A 21,770-nucleotide genomic window follows, 5' to 3' on the forward strand; every position below is an offset into this window, starting at 1 on the left:
ATGTGAATGGAAATACCCTTCAAAGGGGATGATGTCTACGCTTGAAGGAATGCCTTGGTGTTATGGAGCAATTTATGCCGAGGAGGCATGAGTTCTTTGATAATTGGAATGTCAATAAAAGCATGGAACCATGAGTAAAGCTTAGGCATTACTCTGCATCAATAAGGTTGATGGCCACAACTTCCTCAACTATTCCGATCCAGTATGGAAGCCAGCCAATAGCAATGTCCACAAAGCCAATGTTATCACCTCCAAAGAAGCGTTTTCCCTCAAGTCCAACCTCAAGCTTCTTCAGATTCTCTCGAGCTTCTTCTGCCGCCTTCTGTTGCTCTTCTCCTACATTGGAAAATGCTGCCACAACCGTTGGCATACACTGTGAAGAGTTAAAAGTCACACACAATTAAATTAACTCGTGTCCACAAAAAATAGCCACTAAATCAACAACTTGCATATAATACATATGAGAATACAAATATATACTGAAAACAGTGTCTGTCTATCAACTCTTTTGAGCTTTTCTGATGTGCACAAATAATAATTTATAAATATGCCTCATATGGGAGTTTAATAGTAATTATTATTTTTTTACATTTACCACAAATTCCTTTCGTTTTTGCTTCTCTTCGTACACACTCCATTCAACCCTAAGTCCACATTTTTCTCCATCCTCTGCCACCGTGACTGTGTCTTTCTTCACCGCCGCCGCCGCCTGAAGCTCTGCTCTGTTCAATTGGAGCTATAATTCAGGTTTCCTCTCTCAACATTGTGCTTCATTTCTAACTTGATTTTTCGATGTTATGAAAAGTAAAATCATATTTTTACTTGTCAATGTAGAGTTAATAGTGTGAGTTGTGTTTGGAAGTTGATTTAGGGTTTGATTAATGAGTTCCTAGATTTGTCAATTGCATAGAATTTTTCAATTAAGAACTTAAAGCGATTAAAAAAAATGGTGGAAAGAAGCTGTGATATTTTTCTACATCTCCTCAGCCCAGTACCTCATTGTCTCATTCATTCTCAGTATCTCTCTTCTCTCTTCGCGTCATTCGTCTTCAGCCTCAGAGTGGTGGCGTGGGTCTCAGCGAGTCAGCATCGTCGTCAGCGCTGTGGTGCTCTACTTCCAGAGTTTCAATGGAGCCTCAGACTTAGGTATATATGAATTTGCTTCATTGATTGATTTCATTTTTTTTTGTTCCTTTTATGTTCTTGATGTATGAATCTGTTTCGTTGAATTCATTCAATTGTTTTTTTGTTGTACTTATTATTTTTTATGAGTTTATTTCATTCATTTCATTCAATTATTTGTTTTGTTCTGATTATTTGGTTGTTTGAATTTTTTTGGGTTCTGTTTATGAGGGTTAAAAAATTTTGGTATTTCAATTTCTGTGTTTATGTTTCTGTTCATGATGTTCTAGTTCAATTTCTGTGTTTATGTCTCTTAAATCTTAGGGGCAAATGATGATGATGAGGCGGAGCAGAACCATCCATTGCATCAATCAAAGAAGAGTTTAAATTTCTTTGTTTATGTTTCTTTAAAATTATGCCTGGTCCGTTTGTGATGTAACAGAATAATTTTGAACTGGCCTGACTCAATCTTGTATTTGATTTATATAATAAACATATTCTTAATAATTTTTTGTAGTTCAAAATTTGTTAGCAAAGTTAGCAGTGTACCAAAATGTGTAATTTGGAACTAGATTATTCCTATGGATTTCTTTCCATAGTAGTCGGATCTCTGACAGGGCAGAATATTTATAGGACAGGATAGAAGCTCTGACATTTGAGGTTGTGTTCTCTGCCTAAGTGCCTAACTGTTTCAAAAATTGTTTCTACTTGTTTATTCAAGGTTCTTTGTATACTGAACGGTGACATGGTCATGGACACGAGTTTGTAGATGCAGCAACATTACAGCGGTCTTCTGTTAGAAGAGCCACTTGAATCATTTAGTGGGAAACTATCTCTTGACAAATACATGCCTGCATATTGGGATAGGGACAACAAAGCAAGAAGGACTTCATGTGAAGATGACATTTAAAAAGGGGTCGATACTTGATCAAAATTGAAAAATGCTTTTTAATGGTTATGCTAAATATGTTTATTTTCTCTCCTATTTTGTAGTTTTGCATTTTTCTAGCTATCTATCTACAATGAGATCTAATTTTGCATTTGTGTATAATAGCAGGGTGAAAGTAGGATCGGTAAAAAATATAGAAGCTTTTGAAATTCTTCTAGGAAAATCATATACACACTATTGTGCCTAAAAGGGCCGCTTTCTGGTGGTGCCTTTTGACCATGCTGTCTTCTTTTATAAGATTTGATGCTAGTATAATTTGGATGAAGTATGATGTATCATTGATATTTTCTTTTCCGAATTGCTTTTAAGTAGTTTTTTATACATTAAGTTGTTACCGATGAATGAATAATTTATTTTAGACTTTTAGTTAATCATATTGCAAGTCTTCAATATTGCTTTATATTGAATCCTTCGTGGAATCTAAATGATGAAAAATTGATGAAGAAACTTAACCATTCTTTTTATACTTACAATATACAGTTTTGTATGATTTTTTTGTGTTTTGATCTTACATCCTACACCATATCAAGAAAACTTTGGTTAATATTTTACCTCCAATTCAACCATCGAAGCTTTATGCCATGCTAAATTGCCATTCAAATCAGTTATGCAATAATCAAAAGCTTTTCAAGTACAATTTCATGACAAGAAAGTTTTATGTCTGTCAAAGATTCGTCTAAACCAAAGCTACTAACCATATGAAAACCTAAAGAATATAGCTAAAAAATTTGGAAGATGTCATTAATATATATGCATGAAAGTAATAATTCTTCAGATATCAACCTCAAAGTTGCAAGAAATCCAATATGATTTTCACAAGGAAAAAAGAGCAAGTTTCTTGGCCAAAGAAAAAAGTTATCCAAATTTATTGAATTCAGCTATACACATAACATTATAAACAACCAATTCAATATAATAAAAAATAAAAAATGGAACAAAAAGAATCATCTAGGTTCACTAATAACAAAACTGAACTCTTTAGCTCAAATAAAATAAAATTATTCAATAAAATAACAATTGAGACATTCTTTCATCCATTTTCTTAGTACATCAGAAGATAGTGATAACTACATTTCTTTTCAAGAATGACACAAGGATTATGTTCCCATTCACATATCATCATATATGGCGGGTACATCACTCCCTCAATTGGATCCTCCTTGATCAGATCCAAATGTAGTTTGCCTGCTCATGTTGGCTCGCTGCACCAACCGTACTAAGACTTGAACCACTTCTGATATTGGTGGTTGGAATTCAGGCTCCAGCTGTGCCAAAAGTTTATTAGTAGAATGAAACAAAAATATGCTAAAAGGTTTTATGACCACCTGCTCCCAATCTCCATTGGTGAATGAAATTTCACTCTTGATTCTGATGCCTCTATTGTCATGGACTTAACTTAGACTCACCAAATTAGAAGTTTAATAGACCTAAACCACACAAAAGTAAAAACAAGCCAATAAGTCAAAATGAGAGAATACTGAACCAAGCTTAATGCTCATGCATTTAGTTATTTTTCCTAGTTCTCTGAATAGTAAGAAGCATTTGGGACATAATGGTCAGAGGGGATATATTTCAAGAGTAGTGGACTTTCAAATTTCCATGGCAAGGCTCAAAGGAGTTGACCAGAATAGTTTTGCTGTCATATTTAACTGTTCATATTTAACTATTGAAACAAGGCAGGTAGGTAATCATAGAAATTTACAATTTATTCTAACACAAAGGAGAAAAATCACAATAAAGTAATTAACGTCTTCTACAAACAATAGAATCATAATGAAAAAATCAACAAAATTGCAACCCATGAAGCTCCCTTTTATATCCACATAATCAGAAATTGAATGCAAGTACTATGTAAATTCTTATTTTAAACCTTCTTCCAGTAATATAGCATAAAATTTCCAGAATTAAATCTTTGCACACAAAAAATTGTTATCGTACAATCTGCAATTGTGATTTTGTTGAATTTGCTTTCTATATTATAGTAATTACAATCTTGAGTGTAGTTCTACTGAGATCTAACAAGTGATTTCTCAGAAATTGGCATTGAAAAAATTCTTACGAGATTCGAGAAGGAGCTCGAAACCACCAACGGGGCGTCAATGACCACAGTAACACATGATTATATCCCCATCCGTGTCTTCTTGTCACCTAAACCATGTAATCTTGCTCTTCCCCTTCACCATTGTCCTCGACAACATCGGTGTCATGGCATTCTTGGCACTAACATTGGTAACGCTGGCATTCGGGATGATGTCGTCGGCATTCGTCCAAGGAAGCATTTCCCAGAATAGCACACAGAGACAGAGTAGGATTTCGTTTTAATCTGCCTTACCCAGATCAGCAGACAGGCAGGGAGGGTTTTGTTTTACTCTAAGGAAGAGGATGGGTCTTTTTAGAATTTTGAAACATATTATATCCTTTGATTTAATTTTTAAAAAGTTTTAAATTAATATCATCTCAACCGTTGAATTTTTTTTAACATAATCCAATGATCTTAATTACATGGTGCATCATTGTGTTCAAAATGCTTGGACTGATTTTAGACTGATAACATATATATATATATATATATATATATATATATATACATAAAGCTGATTTTTCATGAATAAATACGTAACATTTTTTAAAATTATCCTTCATTTGTAATAAGAAATTCTATCATCTTTGTGAAGTACACAATTTTGACTCCACATTTAATTATAACCACTTATTTATAGAAATTTGTGCAATTTGTAATATGTCTAAAATCTAGTAATAAAGACAGAGACACAATTTTAGGTCATATTTTTGTCTCTATATTTTGGAGTTATTCTTAAGTGTATGGAGAATAAATCATTATTCTTGCTCTCATTAATTAATTGTCTTGCACATAAGCATTACAGGTAAAATAAAAATATTAATAAAAAAAAACTAACATCAAACTAAGACAATAAATAGTCAAGAGTATGAGCATTTATCTGCTCTCATAGCACACACAGAAAAATTCTATATTTTGTGTCTGAATATATCTTTACTAAAAATAAATGCTTTTAGTGTTTTTAGTAACTAAATGATTCAGAGGATTTGATAATTCATAATAGTCTCTAAAACTATTTTTCTCAGTTCTATAAATGATTGATACTAAATATGGAGTTGCAACTCTCTTACCTTGTCATCAACGAATTTGGACCAGAATCTTACCTAGGCCCTTTCATAAGGAGAATGTGGAAGAAGAGGGTTTTGCTTCCAAGTCTCATCAATATAATCAAGAATGAGTAGTGATTCAGCAAGGGGCTTACCCTGGTGCACAAGAACATGTACCTTTTTGTAGACAGGGTTGTATTTAAGGAGCATGTCACTCTTGTTGTTGCTGAGATCTTCTTCCACATATTGGCACTCTATTCCTTTAACTGCTAGTGCCCACTTCACTCTTAGAACAGCTGGACTACCCCAAAATCCTATTAAGTTCACTGAATCTCCATCCATCTTTTTGTCTTCTCAATTAATTTGTTAATCCAAAAGGAAAACTAATTGAATAAAGATGACTTTGATATCAATACCCAAAAAAAAGGATGGCTTTGCTATCCTTCAAAATATGCCTATTTAACCTTAAAAATTAAGATAAAAAAATTCCCTAAACTACAAAGATGATTGATCATAGTTATATTACCAAGCAAAGAAGCAGAGCAATATTCCCTGAGACTTCATGTGAAGAGAGAGAGTATAAGAAGAAAGAAAGATCCAGAGCAATGTGACATAAGTTAATGAACTATTCATCATTCGTTATTCAGTAACAATGTGTGCCAAAGACATCGGTTTGGTTGACAAGTATACAAGTTAAATACATGGCGCAATTGGCAAAGACCAAGCATGATTTCTATGAGTTAAATGTTCATCTGTCTTTTGGTTTTAAGCTTTATTTATATAATTTCTTTTATTTAAAAAAACACTTCTTGGTAGAATTTCTGCTGCTTGTAAGTTTTAAATATATCCTCAGAAAGGGGTCTATAGAATACATAATTGAAAAAGTCTCGACATTCCCAAGCTACTTCAAAGATGCTAGTGCAGATGCAACATTTCGTGATATTTGCTCATGTATTGGCTCCTGCAAAAGGAAATGGAGTTATATTCCTATGACTTTATCAGATAATAGATAGCCAAAACAAAATGTTGAAACATATGGATTACCTCAGACTGCAGCACCTCAAACTTTGATTTTGTTATAGTCTCATACAAGAAAATGTATCTGTCCAACAGAATTAGTATAACGATAAGATTACACGTTGGTTTGGAGAAATAAAGCAGCAGATAGATCTATTTGAATGAGGATTAGACATGACAGACGTGCCATGCAACCAAAACCATGGTTGAAGCATCCTTGTGTAAAAATTGAATGATTAATTCAAGCAATTCTGGTTCCTAAAACCAAGAAACACATGATTCTATAGGCAATTTATCTGTGTATTTATCACAAAGAAGCTCATATCAAGTGGAAAAAAAGGAGGAAGTTTAGAAATACCGCCAAGACAATTCGCAAACAAGATCTTCAGGAGCTTCAGGAAGAACCTGAACAAGATTCGTTAGTGTGATTTGAAACCTTATTAAAGCATACATCTAGTTAATTACAAGCATAAAATAAAAATACCTCATCTTCATAAGGGTTGCAGTGATTTTTGAACCACAGCCTCAAGAACTCCTAAAAATTTATTTTTTAAAAATCAACAGATTATTTAATTGTCCATATTTTATGAATGAAGAGAACAAAAACTAGTAATTTAGAATAAGCTAACATATTCCTAAACCTTTAAGCAAAAAAATAAAATATATAGAGCACCTTATCAACATTTTCAGGCTCCAAACCATTTTGAAAGCGCTCAAGATAAGAATTGGCAATCCAATATCTACTTGGATCAGGAGTGTGCACCTATAATTTTCAAAAATGAAACCTTATTCTATATTCATAAATTGTGTGGAGTGCATTTCAGAATCTAATAAACATCAGGGATTCACTGAACCTTATCAGTCAACATAATTGAACCGTCCTCTGCCTTCCCAAATCCATACTTTGTGTCAACCAATATAAGGCCATGTTCTGAAGCCACACGCTGGAAATTCAAATTTTATCAAAGCAAGCCAATGTCAAAAGTCAAATTGCATCACAACAATAATAAAGATAAGCTTTCCACTCATCACAAGGAGATGGTATTTATACTTTTGTTCCAGTAAGGCATTATTGAAAAAAATACATGGACAAGTTAGAAATTTTCATTGAAAAATAAGTGTACACCATCTATTCATCTCTATAATCCAAATAACAGATAGCACATACATTGAGAATGTGTCGTTACTGTCTTGGGATACATTGAGAAGGCATGTTGTTATTTTTTTTCATTCACAAAATTTACAAATGACATGATAAAATGCTTAATTACCTGACCGTATTCAAATAGACTTAAAGCTTTTTTGCTGACTTCCTCATAATCAGCTCTTGTCATTAATCCCCTTTCTATAATCTGCAAGGGAAATAGATTATAAAAAGAATTGAGAAGGTTAGATAAAAGAAAACTATTAAAAAATAGTAAAAATATTATCCATCATTAATCATAACCTCACTAGTATCAAGAAGCAAATGTACTGTATGATATGAACTAGGTTCTTAAGAAAATAATCTTATCCACATGAAGAAAAACATTGACTCTGTCTTTTTTAAAAAAAGAAGGAAGAAAAAAACATCATAATAAGATAGATCTACCTATTATTTCTTATTCGTGCAACATTATTTGATCTGCCTATTCATTCCTTTGGTCTCTAAAACTAGTCTTTCACTGTAACTAATTGTATTGAAAAGATAGATGCAGATGAGAGTACAAGGAATAATACCTCATCTGGAGTTACAGGAACATCATGATCTGCAGCTTTGGTTGTAGGTATGAGTATATTTTCAGCCAGCTTTTGGTTTTTAACCAAACCTGTTATGTGTTATATAACATTATAGCCTATTAAATAAAGAGACAAACAATTGTAAGAATGCAAAACAAAAAATATAGGGACCTCACCATCTGGGAGGGCATTGCCACAATAGTTCCGGATGCCTTTATTGTAGACTGTCCATAATGAAGTATCAGTACTTCCGATCACAAACCCTCTAGCTACAAACCAACAGTAATAAAGTGTCAACAAACAGTTTCTGGAATCCTCATCTCCGCTTTTGTAAAGAAAATATTTTGACAATATTGATAGCAACATGAATAAAGAATGAGCATAGCATGTTGAAGTTTGGGTAGCGTGAATAAACGTAGAGCACTTAATGATTACTGCAATGTTTACTTCTATCCCAGTTGCTTCGGAAAAATATATTCTATTTCTATCGTACTTTTCAAGCTATCATTTCCAGTAAACTAACTCCTCCTCCACAACTTATACCAAACATATATGCCAATTCATAGCCATTGAAATCATTTGATAAAATGTGTATGCAAGCACCAATCCAAAATACCAATTAACAAAATACTCACCAACAAACTCAACAGGGAAAACAGAATATTTCTTTGCTATGGTAACATTAGGATCAGGAGTGGACACAACGGCATTAGCAGTTATATGATGGGTTCTCTCAAACCACCACAAGCTTGTCTGGTTAAGAACCTGCAAGTGGGAATAAAGAACATTGAGTGTGATCCATGATCAACCAAGTAAACTGTTCATACAAAGAACAAGGATAGAGAATAAGAACACAAAACCTGTCCCTTGAAGGGAATTGAAGCAAGAATTCTATCAAATGCACTTTGGCGATCAGTAGTAACCAAAACAAGGTACTCTCCACTATCATATATGTCTCTAACCTGTGCCATAAGACCACAAGTAACCAAATTCATCAATTTTTCAAATGATTTTTTTTTTAGTACAATGTTTTTGCTTTTATATTACTGTTGCAATTTTACTAGAAATCTCAACTTCCATTCATTTGTATTAAGGAGTAGATAAATTGGAGAGGGATTAAAGAAGGAAATATGCACCTTTCCCCTGGTTTTGGAGGTGAGGGCAGGAACCGTATGGTGAAGATTTGTTTCGGAGAGGCAGTTGAAGGGGGAGGTGGTTCTGATGGATTGGAGCACTTGGTTCTTGCGTGTGCTGTTGCGAAGAGTGTCGAGCAGAGGGGCGTGTTCTTGTTGTTGTGGTTGTGCGGCGGCGGAGAGTGTGGCGAAATTGTTGTTTGGTTTGAAAGTGAGTGCGGAGGAGGTTGGGGGAGGCGGAAGAGCGGGTGTGAGGTTGATTTTGAAGGGTTTTTGGGAGGGTTTAACGCAACAGCCATAAACATGGATTCACTCATCGCACTGTAGGCTTCAGGTACCCTTTATTGTAAAGAATAACGCCACTTTTTCAACACATAAACAACTCAAAACTAAATTGAATCCAATTCCAAACTCAGAATGAAAATTAAATTGAATTCAGAATCTTTCCAGCATTCAATAAATTAAATAAATTAACCATCAATAAAATTAACTCATGAAATCAGAAAATCAGAAATCCAGCAAATTCCCTATTTGCATTAATTTATGGGTAAACTATTCTTTGTTGTCCTTTTGTTAGTTTTGGGTTAAGTTTTATTTTGTTTCTAGATTTTATTGCCATATTTTTATATTTTAATTAAAATTAAATATTTTTTCAAACATTTTTTTATTCTTTAAATCTTTTCTCGGAATATTATTTTTTTCTTTTATTATTCTTCTATTATTTTTACTATTAAACACTAATTACCATTATGGTTCCTATAATTATGATTGTTGCTGTTATTTAAAAGAAAATAATAATAATAGAAAAATGAATATGTTGGGAAAAAAATTAATTTTAACAAAACTAAAATTAAATAAAATAAGATGTTTGAAATAAAAAAATGCAAATATTAAAAACAATTAAAATTTAGCACTAAAACTTTATGCTTCATAAAGATTCACTTAAATTAACTTGAAAAAAAATTAAGTGAAATCTAATCTTTAAATAACTTGTTCAATTGAGAGAGAGAGAGAGAGAGAGAGAGAGAGAGAGAGAGAGAGAGAGAGAGAGTAGGTTAAGCTTGTATGTTGTGCATTTAATAGCCTATGTTAATTGTCTCATGCATGACCTTATGAATTATGATCATTTTGTTATACTGTGTAATTGACTCTTATTAATACAGCCAGACCTAGCTAGTAGCTAGAATCAACTAGTTAATACATGTGGTGTGCTCTTATTTTGGTTTACATGAGATCTGTGTAATTTTGTTCAAAGGCTTTCAGCAATTTATGCTTTCCTACTATTACCAGGTCAAAAATAAATATGCAGCGATTATTTTTAGAATTACTACATCTCAGAATGTGATTATATCTGAGTTAGTTATAACTGTCATTTTATTCTATTATGCATAGTTACTAGTTTATAATTATTTATGTAAAGTTTGCACATCTAAAACTTCCAAAAACTACACACTCGAATTTTTAGAACTGTACGTCCAAAATGCATGTTGACTACTTATTGGCTAATTTTTATTTTTCTCTAATTTTATCTTATTTTAAAAATGTCTAAATGTTGCAATAACTGCTATCAGCGGTAATTATATTAACATATACTATAATTTTATTATCTGAAATGTGACCTATTCTTTTTGATAAATTTATGAAAAAGGAATCATGCTTGTATAAATTATTTAAATCCCTCATCATTGTTACATTCTACTTTATCGAGTAAATATTCTAAGTTTCTAACATCAAAGAATATAAATATATTTTTCCCATAGAAAATACAGTGGCTCACTGGCTCACAATCCTCCAGCTAAGCGCATAAATATAGAAGGCTCTTTACATTAATGAATGGCTAAAAAAAAAAATGACGTTATTCAAGAATCAAAATCCAGCAATAAGAGCTATGTTACCTCAATTGGTTTGTTGAGACTATTCAAAAAATATATTTTTATTTATAAATCATACATAATAAATCAAGCTGCATATCAATTTATGTATCAAAAATTAGCAAAATGCACTTCCAGTGTACAATATATAATTAAGAAAAGATAAGCTAATGTAGGACATCAAAATTAAAATGAAATAACATGAATTGACAGAAATGTGGTTGGTACACCAAAGAATGAATGGTATGATCTGTTAATGTTAAAAAAAAAAAATGGAAAAGTGACAAACTGTGAGACCGAACAACCTTTTACACTGCTATACATGTATTATGACTTTTTCTTTCTTCCTTCTTCTAAAAGAAGTGGTGCTACAACGGTATCATATGTTTTCTGGTGAGGGACTACTCCCTTTAGAATCATGTAGTCATGCAATGCAATCACCTCATCAGGACTACATGTCTTGATGAAGTGAGTAACAAGTGTAGTGTATGTTACAAAATCAGGATGAATACCCTGGACAATCATCATCTTCATCAATTCTTTTGCTTCTTCCTCGCAACCACACTTGCAGAGAAGGTTTATCAGTGTATTATACGTGACTCTATTCGCAGAAATTCCCAAGCTCTTCATTTCGATAATCAAATTAAACACTTTATCAATCTGTCCGCCAGTGCAATATCCACTAATTAAGGTATTAAAGGTCGTTGCATCAAATAATCTTCTCTTTCGCAATTCATCAACTATGTATTCTACAGCATCTATTGAGGCCATTTTACACAGACCATTAATGACAGAATTGTATATTGTCAAGTTAGGCTTCTCATCCATCTTTATCATCCAATCAAAAATTTGAAGCGCGTCGTTTGTGTTACCTAGTTTACAATATCCATCAATCACAGTTCCGTATGTATAAACATCAGGAGCCAGGCCACGGGTAATCATGCTGCCCAATAGTTGCTTGGCTACCGCCATGTTTTTCCTTTTGCATATATAGTTAAGAAGTATGTTATGAGAAAAAGAATCCTGTATTAGGTTATGTTCTAAAATCTGGCTATGAAGCTTAAGAGCTTCAGTCAGATATCCATTTCTGCAAAGGCCTTTGGTAAGGATTGCATAAGAGTACTGATCAGGGCATATATGCTTATCAATCATGTCAGCTAGTAGCAAAGAAGCTTCCTCAATACTTCCTTCACGATAAAACCAATGTAAAATCGAATTGTAAACAACATTATTAGGGACCAATCCCCTTTCCACCATTACATCACAGAGCCTCAGTGCCTCCTCCAAACTTCCCCACCTAGCATAACCATCTATCAAAGTAGCATATGTTCGAACACTCGGCTCTATACCTGTCTTGACCATTTTATGAAGCATCTCTTCTGCAAGTAATAATTTCCCATTCTTGCAGAATCCGTTGATTATGGAGTTGTAAGTAACAGAATTGGGCCAAACAAAATCCCCTGACATCATGGTCATCTTTTTAAAAAGTTTCAAGAAAAGACCCAAGTTGCCAATCTTGCAAGCCGCGTCTATGATTATGTTAAATGAGACTACATTGGGGAAAATTCCACCCTTCATCATCCTATATAACACTGAAATAGCTTCCACTAGTCGGCATTCCTTACACAGAGCATAGATAACCAAATTAAAAGTATTCACATTTTCCATGTAACCAAAAGAACCCATTCCTCTATACAAATTCCAAAACCTATCGATTTCATTCAATTGCACCAAGTGATTTAGGAAATTATTCCAAGCATGAATAGTAATGAAACAACCCCGGCTCCTTAAATTATAGATGACATCATAAGCACCTTCAGTATCCCCAACCTGAGTACAAGCCCTCACCAATGCATCAAAAGCCGCAATACTAGAGCAACATCTTCCATAACTCTCTATCAATACTTCCAACAACATCAATGGAGGAGTGCCCTCTTCAGTAATCAAGTTTCTCAGAAGAAATAATGCCTCATCAAATCTTCTTGACTTCACCAGCACATGAACCAAAGTGCAACAGGAATCTAATGAGTGAGGGAACAACCCTCCAACCCAGTTATAAAAATCTAAAGCCAACTGTGGCGAGTTCTGGAACTCGCAAACAACTCGGCTCACCAAGGAGCTGGTGAGCTTGGGGGATAGTCGCTCCAACACACTCCATCTCCTATGCTTCAAGTTAACACAAATAGCTCTGAAAACAATATCTCCAGAACTTGGGTTTAAGAAACGCTTACCAGAATGAAAAGCTCGAGCCAAAAGGTTACGACTTTTGGATGAAAAGAAACTCAAAATCATACCACTTCATCGAATAGCCAGCCAAATACTGCGCACACTGTTTATTAAAATAATTATAAAAAAACCTTTACAGAGAAAATGCAGAATGGATGAAACTAAGGAATATAAAAATATAAAATAGGGAAGAAGTAAAAGTTTAAATTTTAGCTGAGGAATTACCTTGAGAAGCTCCTTCTACCGCCAAAAAAGAGTGAGCTCTTCTTTTTTTTCTTTTGGTCAAGGAAATGGGCTGGGCACACCCACTCCACCGGAAACAATCCAGACAAAAGAAAACGCTACGCGTAAGAGAATCGGCAGAGGCCGTCACAGGTGGTCAGCGCAGTGGAAGAAAGGACAAAGGTGTATCACGAACCAAGCTGCAGACGACGGCAGAAAGCATCAAGCGAAGACCCCTGAGTCCATAACAATTTCATAACAACGTTATTGACTGAAGTCTAGAGTTTTCTCTTTTATTGGGCCTTGAATAGTGAAGCCCATAAACTGAGCCCAATAAGGAGATGATTCAATCTTCTTCATAAGAGGTTTTTCGTGGGTTTACATTTTACAGTTACAGCTGAAGACTGAGCAGCAAGCATGGAGTTTGAGAAGAGAAAAGCGGCAACACTATCATCGTTGAACTCAACCGAGCACGACAAGTCTCCAAAGGGCAGTTTGGACATTCCAATAATACCTCTCATCAATGCACTCAACAACCACCCTTTCTACTTCACTACAAGCTCCTGCTCCGGCAGAATCTCAATCCTCTCTCAGCCTCTTCAAAACGACGCCGTTTCAACGCTTCCCAAGAAGAAAGCCAGAGGCGGTACCTGGCTCTTCGTTTCCCACGATCCTGCCGATACCGACTCCCTCCTTTCCCTCCTCTTCCCCACCTCCGAGTCAACTCAGTCTTCACCCGTTCCCTCCGAACTCGTCTTCAGATTCGAGCCCCTCATCATCGCCGTCGAGTGCAAAGATCTTTCTTCCGCTCAGTCGCTGGTGTGGCTCGCAATATCATGTGGTTTCAGGGAATCTGGCATCACCAACGCCAGCAAGCGTGTAATCATAGCGATTCGCTGTTCGATACGGTTGGAGGTGCCGTTAGGGGACACTGGCAAGATTATGGTGAACCCTGAGTATGTTAGGTATCTTGTTCAGGTCGCAAACGACAAGATGGAAGCTAATAGGAACAGAACTGAGAGGTTCCTTGCAGTGTTGCAGCATTCCAATGGTTTTGGAGGAGGACCTGTGGTTGCGGATATCGGTAACCATTTACTGCCAAATTGTGATCATTATGAAGTTGAGGATGAGTCTCGGTCAGGAACCGAGAATGGAGACACCTATTCAGGTATTTGATATTTCAGTATGATGGTATTTGATGAAACCGTTCACTTTGGTGGCTTAAACTGTTGAACTTGTTGATTAGAATATCATGTTGCTGCTGCTGTTTGCTTATGTTTTGTAGCACCACATTTATAGATATATTAACTTTATGATTAATATCATATGGTAATGAAATGCGTGGGTAATTATACTGATACATATTGATATGTATCTGATTGCAGGACAACTTTCCATTTAAATATCAATCAAAAAGTCTGAATCTTTGAATGGTTGGCAGGATTTGTTGGTTCTCCTGTTTGTAATGTGCCAGTTACACATGTTGAAGTTGTTGGTGAACCAGTGGAGAAACTTTTTCTATGGGGCCATTCAGCTTGTGCATTGGATAATGGCAAGGTGGTTGTATTTGGTGGCTTTGGAGGGCCAGGGAGACATGCAAGAAGAGATGATTTGTTGCTGCTTGATCCATGTTCTGGCAATCTTGAAATGATCAGCACTCCTGCATGTGAGTCTCCATCCCCACGACTAGGCCATACAGCTTCCTTGGTTGGAGATTGCATGTTTGTGATTGGAGGTCGGACTGGTCCTGATAAAATTCTGAGTGATGTATGGATCCTTGATACAACTAAGAATTATTGGAGGTTACATCAATGTGGCGGTAGTGTCTTTCCTCCCAGGTAATTATTTACAGTTTTCTTTTATTGTACCTTCTCCAGTTCAAATGAAAGCCAGTTATGATGCAACTGTCTAGTTTTGTTTTTTTGGGGGGGGGGGGGGGGGGGCGGGAATGCTTGATATAGATTATTCAGGATAATTGTTTATGGTTTATATGTTATGGAATCATATATTATAATTCTGTCCATTACAACTTGTTGAATCTCTAAGTTGTATATCAACATGTTTGCTGTAGCTTGATTTGGCAACAATATTTTCATTGTATTTTAACAGTGTAAGGTGAATGTTTTTTTGTATAGACATCGTCATGCTGCAGCTGTGGTGGGTTCGAATATCTACGTATTTGGAGGACTTGACACCGATATTATATTTTCTTCCTTTTATATTCTTGACACACAAAATTTACAATGGAAAGAGATACCAGTTAGTGGGGACTTGCCTTGTGCACGCCACTCTCATGCAATGGTGGCATCTGATTCTCAGATTTATATGTTTGGTGGATACACTGGTGGGAAAGCACTTGGAGATTTATATAGATTTGATGTTCAGAAGTGTCAGTGGAAGAAGGAAAAGACTGCTGGAAGGATTCCACATGCTAGGTTCTCACACTCAATGTTTGTGAATAAAAATTTTCTTGGCATTATTGGTGGTTGCCCAGTCAGACAAAATTGTCAGGAGTTAGCTTTACTTGATTTGAAGCTTCGTCTATGGAAGCATGTTACCCTTAATTCTGTTGGTAAAGATTTGTTTGTGCGTAGTACAGCTAACGTTGTTGGCAATGACCTTGTTATTGTTGGTGGTGGTGCAGCATGCTATGCATTTGGAACCAAGTTTAGTGAGCCAGCAAAAGTCAACTTGCTCCATGTAACATGTTCACATGATGAACCTTTGCCCATCAAGAATCAGGACAACCATATGAATATACAGAGGGAACGGACAAACGGGAATATGATTGAACATTCTAAAGGATCCCAACCTGTACATGCACCAAATGTATTGGGAAATGAAAAATCAGATCTTAATGGTGCCTTACTTTGTTTGAGTAACCAAAGTCAGAAGATTGCATCACATTATGTCCTGCAACTAGAAAAGAAATATGCCAAATCAGGGAAGGACATATTGAAGAAATTTGGATGGTTAGACTTGGGGAGGAAGGCATGCTCTGAAGAGGGTGGAATGCATATCCGTTTTCCTGTTCGTAAGGGATTTGTTACTTTATTTAATAAAAGGATTCATCATTCAGCTGATGCAATTGATGGAAATAATGAACTTCTCTTCTCAAAACCACATAATCGAGATGGATACTCGTTAAATGCGTTGTCCTGTTCTGAAGGATTGAATCTTCTTGTTGAATATGGTGCAATTATGTTGGTAGACGAGGTTGTTGAAGTAAGAAAAGCTGCTAAGTCCCCTTTGAAAGTGATGAATGAAGCTGTAACATCTTTGATTAAACATAAAGGCCTACCGGAATCGCTTCTAGAGGAATTGCCAACAAGGTTCTTTCATTAAAATTGTTTCTCTAATGATCGCTATCTTCACAGTTATTTTTGTGCTTTTATGTCTTTTGTTCTTGTATGTGCTTCCTCTAATTTTGTATATTTTATTTAGTAATCTTTTATGACTTATAGGTGGGATCGGCTTGGAGATATTGTCATAGTTCCAGCGGCTTCTTTCAAGGATTCCTTGTGGGACTCCATCGCAGAGGAGCTTTGGCCCATTGTTGCCAAATCACTTAAGGCCCATCGTCTTGCTCGCCAAGTAAATCATACATGCATGAAAAATGCATAAATATTATATTCTTGCCTTTTCTTCCACGAACTTCATCCTACTGATTTATTATTTTCCATGCATATGATCCTTTCTTCTATTTTCCCTTTTTGTAAAGATATCTTCTTGAAGTGGCATGCATAAAATTTATGTCAAGGATAAGGATTTCCTGATATGACTTTCACAGATATAGAAAACACTGAAATTACCAACAGAAAATGGATTATAAAGGCTAAATGTGGCATTTTTCTCTTAAAAATTGTATTAAATCATCATTGTATGTAGTTTCAGTTAAGGGTAGTGAATTTACAGTCCTTATTATTAAATATCTATGTAGTGATTGATCTTTGGAATGGGAAAAAAAATATCTTGAAATGACTAGTAAATAGTGTATGATAGGGCCCTGTTGCTGCTACTGGTACAAGAGATAGCAAATTGCAAATTCTTGTTGGAGATAATGGTTGGGTCAATCATCGAGAAAATGGAATACTTTATTCTTTTGATGCTACAAAGTGCATGTTCTCATGGGGCAATCTATCCGAGAAGCTCCGGATGGCCAGGCTAGATTGTAAAGATGAGGTTATAGTAGATCTCTTTGCTGGCATTGGCTACTTTGTGCTGCCTTTTCTTGTCAGGTATTCTGTGTTTTGGTACTGGCATGCCATTGTTTTATACAGAATCTCTTCTAATATTTGCTGTCTTAGGGTTTGGGGTATTATTTGAGAAAAATACTATTTAACCTCCTTGGGTTCTTTTTCTTCCCTCTAATATTATTTATGTTAACCTGTGTTTATTTATAGTGTGATTGCATGGTCTTATGCAGGGCCCATGCAAAACTTGTATATGCATGTGAGTGGAATCCCCATGCGGTAGAAGCACTCAAACATAATCTACAAGCTAACTCTGTAGCTGACCGTTGTATCGTGCTTGAGGGAGATAATCGAATTATGGCCCCCAAGGTATATAGTATTTTATTTTATTTTTCGTTTTATTTTTTCTTCTCCTGATAATTCAATACTATAGTCTCAACTCACTACATCAAGTGAGGATCAAATTTGGAAATAAAGACAAGCAACTGAAAAAATCTTCTATAATAGTTTGCTTTATTCTTAGAATCGCATGTCTAATGACCCAAAAAAAAAAGAGAGGATCTGTTTTTTGTGCTTGTTTGAGCGTCATTATTCTGTTAAAAAAATATATTTTTTCAATGAAAAAATATCTTTTTTTATTTTTTAGCGTATTTGGTAAATTTCTAGTAGTAAAAGTAAAAGCACTAGAAAAATAAAAAAAAAAACATCTTTTTTGAGAAGCTGTAATTTACATCTTTTCTTAAAAGATATTTTTTCCTTAAAAAAAGATGTTTTTCATGTAATAAATAAACAAAAAAGTACTTTTATATTGTTATACCCAAACATAATTGATAGATAAAAAGATCTTTTTGCATGAGATATCCAAATATAAAATTACTTTTACTTTTTCATAAGATCTTTTAAAAAAAGATAACTCGAAAAAAGATCTTTTCTTAGAAGCTCACCCAAACAAGCTCTAGGTTTAGCGGTGAAGATAATTTATAGTTAGCTTGAGAAAAAGACAAAATAAGCACTTCTTTGACATATTATCAGAGATACTCTTCTGAATGAAGATGAAGGGAAGAAAATTGTGCAGAGGATACCAGGGGATGATTGTTACAGTAACTTTAATTTTATTTTTACATATCAAAAATATCTTCTCTTTTTTACTTGAAAAGATTTAGTAAAATCAGCTTTGCTGGATGAAAAGATTAATCAAAGGAATAAACATGTGGCTAGTGGTCCATTGACTGTTTACCTTTTTCAATGAGTCACTGTAAACACTCAATAAACTATTTTTTTGCTTACAGAACATGGCTGATAGAGTATCTCTTGGTCTCCTTCCATCTAGCGAGTGTAGCTGGGTCACAGCTGTCAGGGCTTTAAGGTAATTGCATGATTGCTTTCGTTGCCTTGATTCTTCTCACAAAATGATTATCCAGGATGGTTGACATTGAAATGACCGTGGGACTATGTTCCCTGCTCTTAAACTTAATTTTCTTAAGTTGTTGATATTTCTCTTTAAAATATTGCCATATTATTTATGTATCAAGGTATGAATGAAATGAGGGAGAAACTGTCTAATTAGCTGCTAAGTTATTCATTCAGTTTGAATTTGATTATGAAATACTTTATCGTTCTTATCCAATAAATAAAGTATTGTATGAATACAAATTATCTAAGATGATGTATGCACGTCCTGATTCCCAAGCAGTTCTTATTCACCAACTCTATTCATAATGATACTAAATTTTAGGTTCATCTGTCATCTTATCAATTGCATGATTGAAACTTATGCATCTGGAAAATTGCATATAGCTAAAAACATATAGAATTTCTGTTTTACTTGTGCTGTGGGGTAATAAAATTTGTATAGAACAATCAAGAAAAATCTTTACATTGCATAAATAGCTAGCTTAATTCAGCTCAGATTCACTTGTGGGCCATTGGTAACTAATTTCACTCTTTCTCGTGAAATCAATGTTGCAGGAGAGATGGTGGAATATTACACGTCCATGGGAATACAAAGGACACTGAAGAACGTCAGTGGACTGATCATGTGTTGAAGTCCATAGATGAAATTGCTAGATCTGAAGGTAGACCTTTCTTCATTACAAAAAGGAAAATAAATGTACAGTGAGCTTGTCTCAATGCAAAAATGATGATGTAATTTCTGGAACTAATATTGATTACCCGACACCATTATGATTTTCCACAGGTTATTGTTGGGAGGTTTCAATAGAACATGTAGAGAGGGTGAAATGGTATGCTCCACACATTCGCCATGTCGTTGCAGATGTAAGATGCAGACAGATCAGAAGATAGCTATTGGGACGTGGTCTGAGGTTTAAAACTGCCTTCTTCATGCAATCAGTGCGGATAGCAAAAGCAATTGCTATAATATGTTCAACTTTAACAATTATCAGACTGGCAGATGTTGCATGCATTGGCATACTTGTGTCTCATTACAGGTTCTGCATACTTCTAGAGTTACAGTGTTACAGTTGATGTTGTAACTGTTATTCATCTTGTTCTCAGTATACAGTTTGTTGTTCTAGAATGGTTAATCCTATCCATCAAAGGAGGGAGAAGAGGGGAGGGAATCTTTTTCTGCACCAAATTGTTGTACTGTTTTCTCTGTTTTTGGTTTGTGGTTTTTATTGATATAAGGTTTGTGTCAATTTTTTTTTTCTTTTGATCTGGATTCTCTGGTAGTACGTCAAAAATGTTTCTACTGCAGAGTTTGGCCCATGTTAAAGCCCAAATTTCCGTTGTTAGGCCCAAGATATTGTTGCAACATAATTCATTCATGTCTGTACAATAAAGTTGGACAATGGGTCCAATAGGTAGGTATAACGTCAAATCGCCAATAGTATCTCAGTATTCAACCAAAACTAGCGCTATCCTAGATCAAAAGAAAAAAAAAAAGTAGATCGCAATCCAATTATCCATAACTTCTTTGTAACACTCGTCGCCGTCGGTGATAAATTTTCCGTGCAAGGTTTGGTATTCCTTCGGAGCGAACGACTAGGCTCAATATATAACCATGTTTTTACGTATAGAAGATAGTCCTCAAAAGCTGTGAATTGTGATGTGTTAACTGTTAAGACTTGAGAGTAAGGTTTCCGTAGTTAGTAGTTACGTCTGATGGCAGTATTCTTAGCTCATATTTTTGGCTTATCTCCTTCCCGGCAATGAATGAGTTGTCTACTTGTGCATGTAAGTTTGGGGCCCTGATTTTAGACACAACACCTTCTTTACATTTTGTCAATGAATAATTGAATAACAAAACGTGTATCCAATCAACTCAGTCCACGAATAACCTTATCTTGCAATTTTCGTTTCATCATATTCATGTCACAAAACTGAAAACTGCATAAAGTATACAATATAAAAAACTTTCAAATGATTATATTTCCGTAGTTTTAAATTTTTAACCATTAATTTTAATTAATATATATTATATATAATTTTTATAATTAAAATTAACGATTAAAACTATTAAATAATATTTTAAAAACATTTAAAATTTTTCCAACATTATATAGGATTACGAGCATATAAGGTCAAGTTATCTGACAAATACGTTTTTTATCGCTTGAAATAAAAGAGCATACAGTGGCATTTTCCCGAGTTGAAAGGCAGTGTGGAAGTGGAAATAGCGACTTTTGGTGATGAGTGTGATGAGGTGTCCCACACCATTGATTATTTGCACAGAGATTGTCGGTGATCAAAACGGCTTACTGCTACGGCTTCGCAGCCAGCAAGCTAAACCTGCGCCATCAGCCACCAAATTTAGCCGCCTCCTATTCTGGGAATCCCATCTTTTTGTCAACGTGACCGCGTTATGGGTGGCTTACAGGCTTAGGAGTTAGGAGTGATGACACTTTTCTTCTGCTTCCCTTTTTAGATGGTTCTTCAGTCCTCACTCACGTCTTCTATGAGCTTGCCATTGGAACTGGGATAAAGGCTCCTGTGTTCTGAGCTGTTGTATTTACATCCATGTCCCTGCTCATATCTTAATCATCCAGTTGAATCCTACTGTGGCTTAAAATAATACTAGTTGATTCCTTGTCTCAAGATCCCAATTAAAATAAAGACACCATCACCCGCGTAGCGTGTAAAGTAAATCCAATACTCTGCATTTGAAAACTGAATGTGCTTGCATAGTTGCATTGAGTCACCTATTTTTTAAGCAATAATGGTAACTTGG

The 21,770-nt window shown here is 34.9% G+C and overlaps 3 protein-coding genes and 1 pseudogene across 4 annotated transcripts; 1 reads left to right on the plus strand and 3 right to left on the minus strand.

Annotated features, from left to right (window-relative positions):
- Positions 1 to 35: 35 nt before the first annotated feature.
- LOC107624686 (glutathione transferase GST 23-like) lies at positions 36 to 5,539 on the minus strand (annotated as a pseudogene).
- A 559-nt stretch (positions 5,540 to 6,098) lies between these two features.
- LOC148578681 (phosphoribosylaminoimidazole-succinocarboxamide synthase, chloroplastic-like) lies at positions 6,099 to 9,315 on the minus strand (the record flags this gene model as incomplete). The annotated part of the gene is made up of 12 exons (XM_088503146.1): positions 6,099 to 6,158; positions 6,242 to 6,299; positions 6,573 to 6,619; positions 6,699 to 6,749; positions 6,888 to 6,977; positions 7,069 to 7,158; positions 7,486 to 7,566; positions 7,934 to 8,022; positions 8,110 to 8,202; positions 8,569 to 8,698; positions 8,794 to 8,895; positions 9,070 to 9,315. Coding segments are annotated over 12 exons (1,137 nt in total), but the record flags the coding sequence as incomplete, so codon positions are not given.
- Positions 9,316 to 11,113: 1,798 nt separating this feature from the next.
- LOC107613496 (uncharacterized) lies at positions 11,114 to 13,651 on the minus strand. The gene is made up of 2 exons (XM_016315520.3): positions 13,389 to 13,651; positions 11,114 to 13,266 (listed from the first exon to the last, which is right to left on the minus strand). Exon 2 carries the CDS (start codon positions 13,227 to 13,229, stop codon positions 11,265 to 11,267), a length of 1,965 nt encoding a protein of 654 aa, XP_016171006.2. The 5' UTR covers positions 13,230 to 13,266; positions 13,389 to 13,651; the 3' UTR covers positions 11,114 to 11,264.
- A 97-nt stretch (positions 13,652 to 13,748) lies between these two features.
- On the plus strand, positions 13,749 to 20,341 carry LOC107637231 (Met-10+ like family protein / kelch repeat-containing protein). Of its 2 annotated transcripts, none has more exons than XR_002348398.2 (9): positions 13,749 to 14,553; positions 14,827 to 15,223; positions 15,521 to 16,717; positions 16,850 to 16,979; positions 17,378 to 17,623; positions 17,812 to 17,947; positions 18,868 to 18,944; positions 19,547 to 19,653; positions 19,776 to 20,341. XR_002348398.2 is itself a non-coding variant. In XM_016340668.3 (9 exons), exons 1-9 carry the CDS (start codon positions 13,803 to 13,805, stop codon positions 19,880 to 19,882), a joined length of 3,138 nt encoding a protein of 1,045 aa, XP_016196154.1. In that variant the 5' UTR covers positions 13,750 to 13,802; the 3' UTR covers positions 19,883 to 20,341. The 2 variants fall into 2 exon arrangements, 1 of the variants encoding a protein (XP_016196154.1); XM_016340668.3 differs by having other exon boundaries at positions 13,750 to 14,553; positions 17,388 to 17,623.
- The last annotated feature ends 1,429 nt before the right edge of the window (positions 20,342 to 21,770 follow it).

The sequence above is a fragment of the Arachis ipaensis genome, chromosome B1 (assembly GCF_059453495.1).
Source record: "Arachis ipaensis isolate K30076 ecotype BB chromosome B1, ASM5945349v1, whole genome shotgun sequence".
Taxonomy (NCBI): domain Eukaryota; kingdom Viridiplantae; phylum Streptophyta; class Magnoliopsida; order Fabales; family Fabaceae; genus Arachis; species Arachis ipaensis.

What these genes read in the sequence shown, in the direction of transcription:
- LOC107613496 (XM_016315520.3), bottom strand. Translation starts at nt 13,229, where the DNA reads ATGATTTTGAGTTTCTTTTCATCCAAAAGTCGTAACCTTTTGGCTCGA.
- LOC107637231 (XM_016340668.3), top strand. Translation starts at nt 13,803, where the DNA reads ATGGAGTTTGAGAAGAGAAAAGCGGCAACACTATCATCGTTGAACTCA. An exon ending in GGTAGTGTCTTTCCTCCCAG is followed by an intron (nt 15,224 to 15,520) that starts GTAATTATTTAC and finishes TTTTTTGTATAG; the next exon opens with ACATCGTCATGCTGCAGCTG. An exon ending in GTGCTGCCTTTTCTTGTCAG is followed by an intron (nt 17,624 to 17,811) that starts GTATTCTGTGTT and finishes GGTCTTATGCAG; the next exon opens with GGCCCATGCAAAACTTGTAT.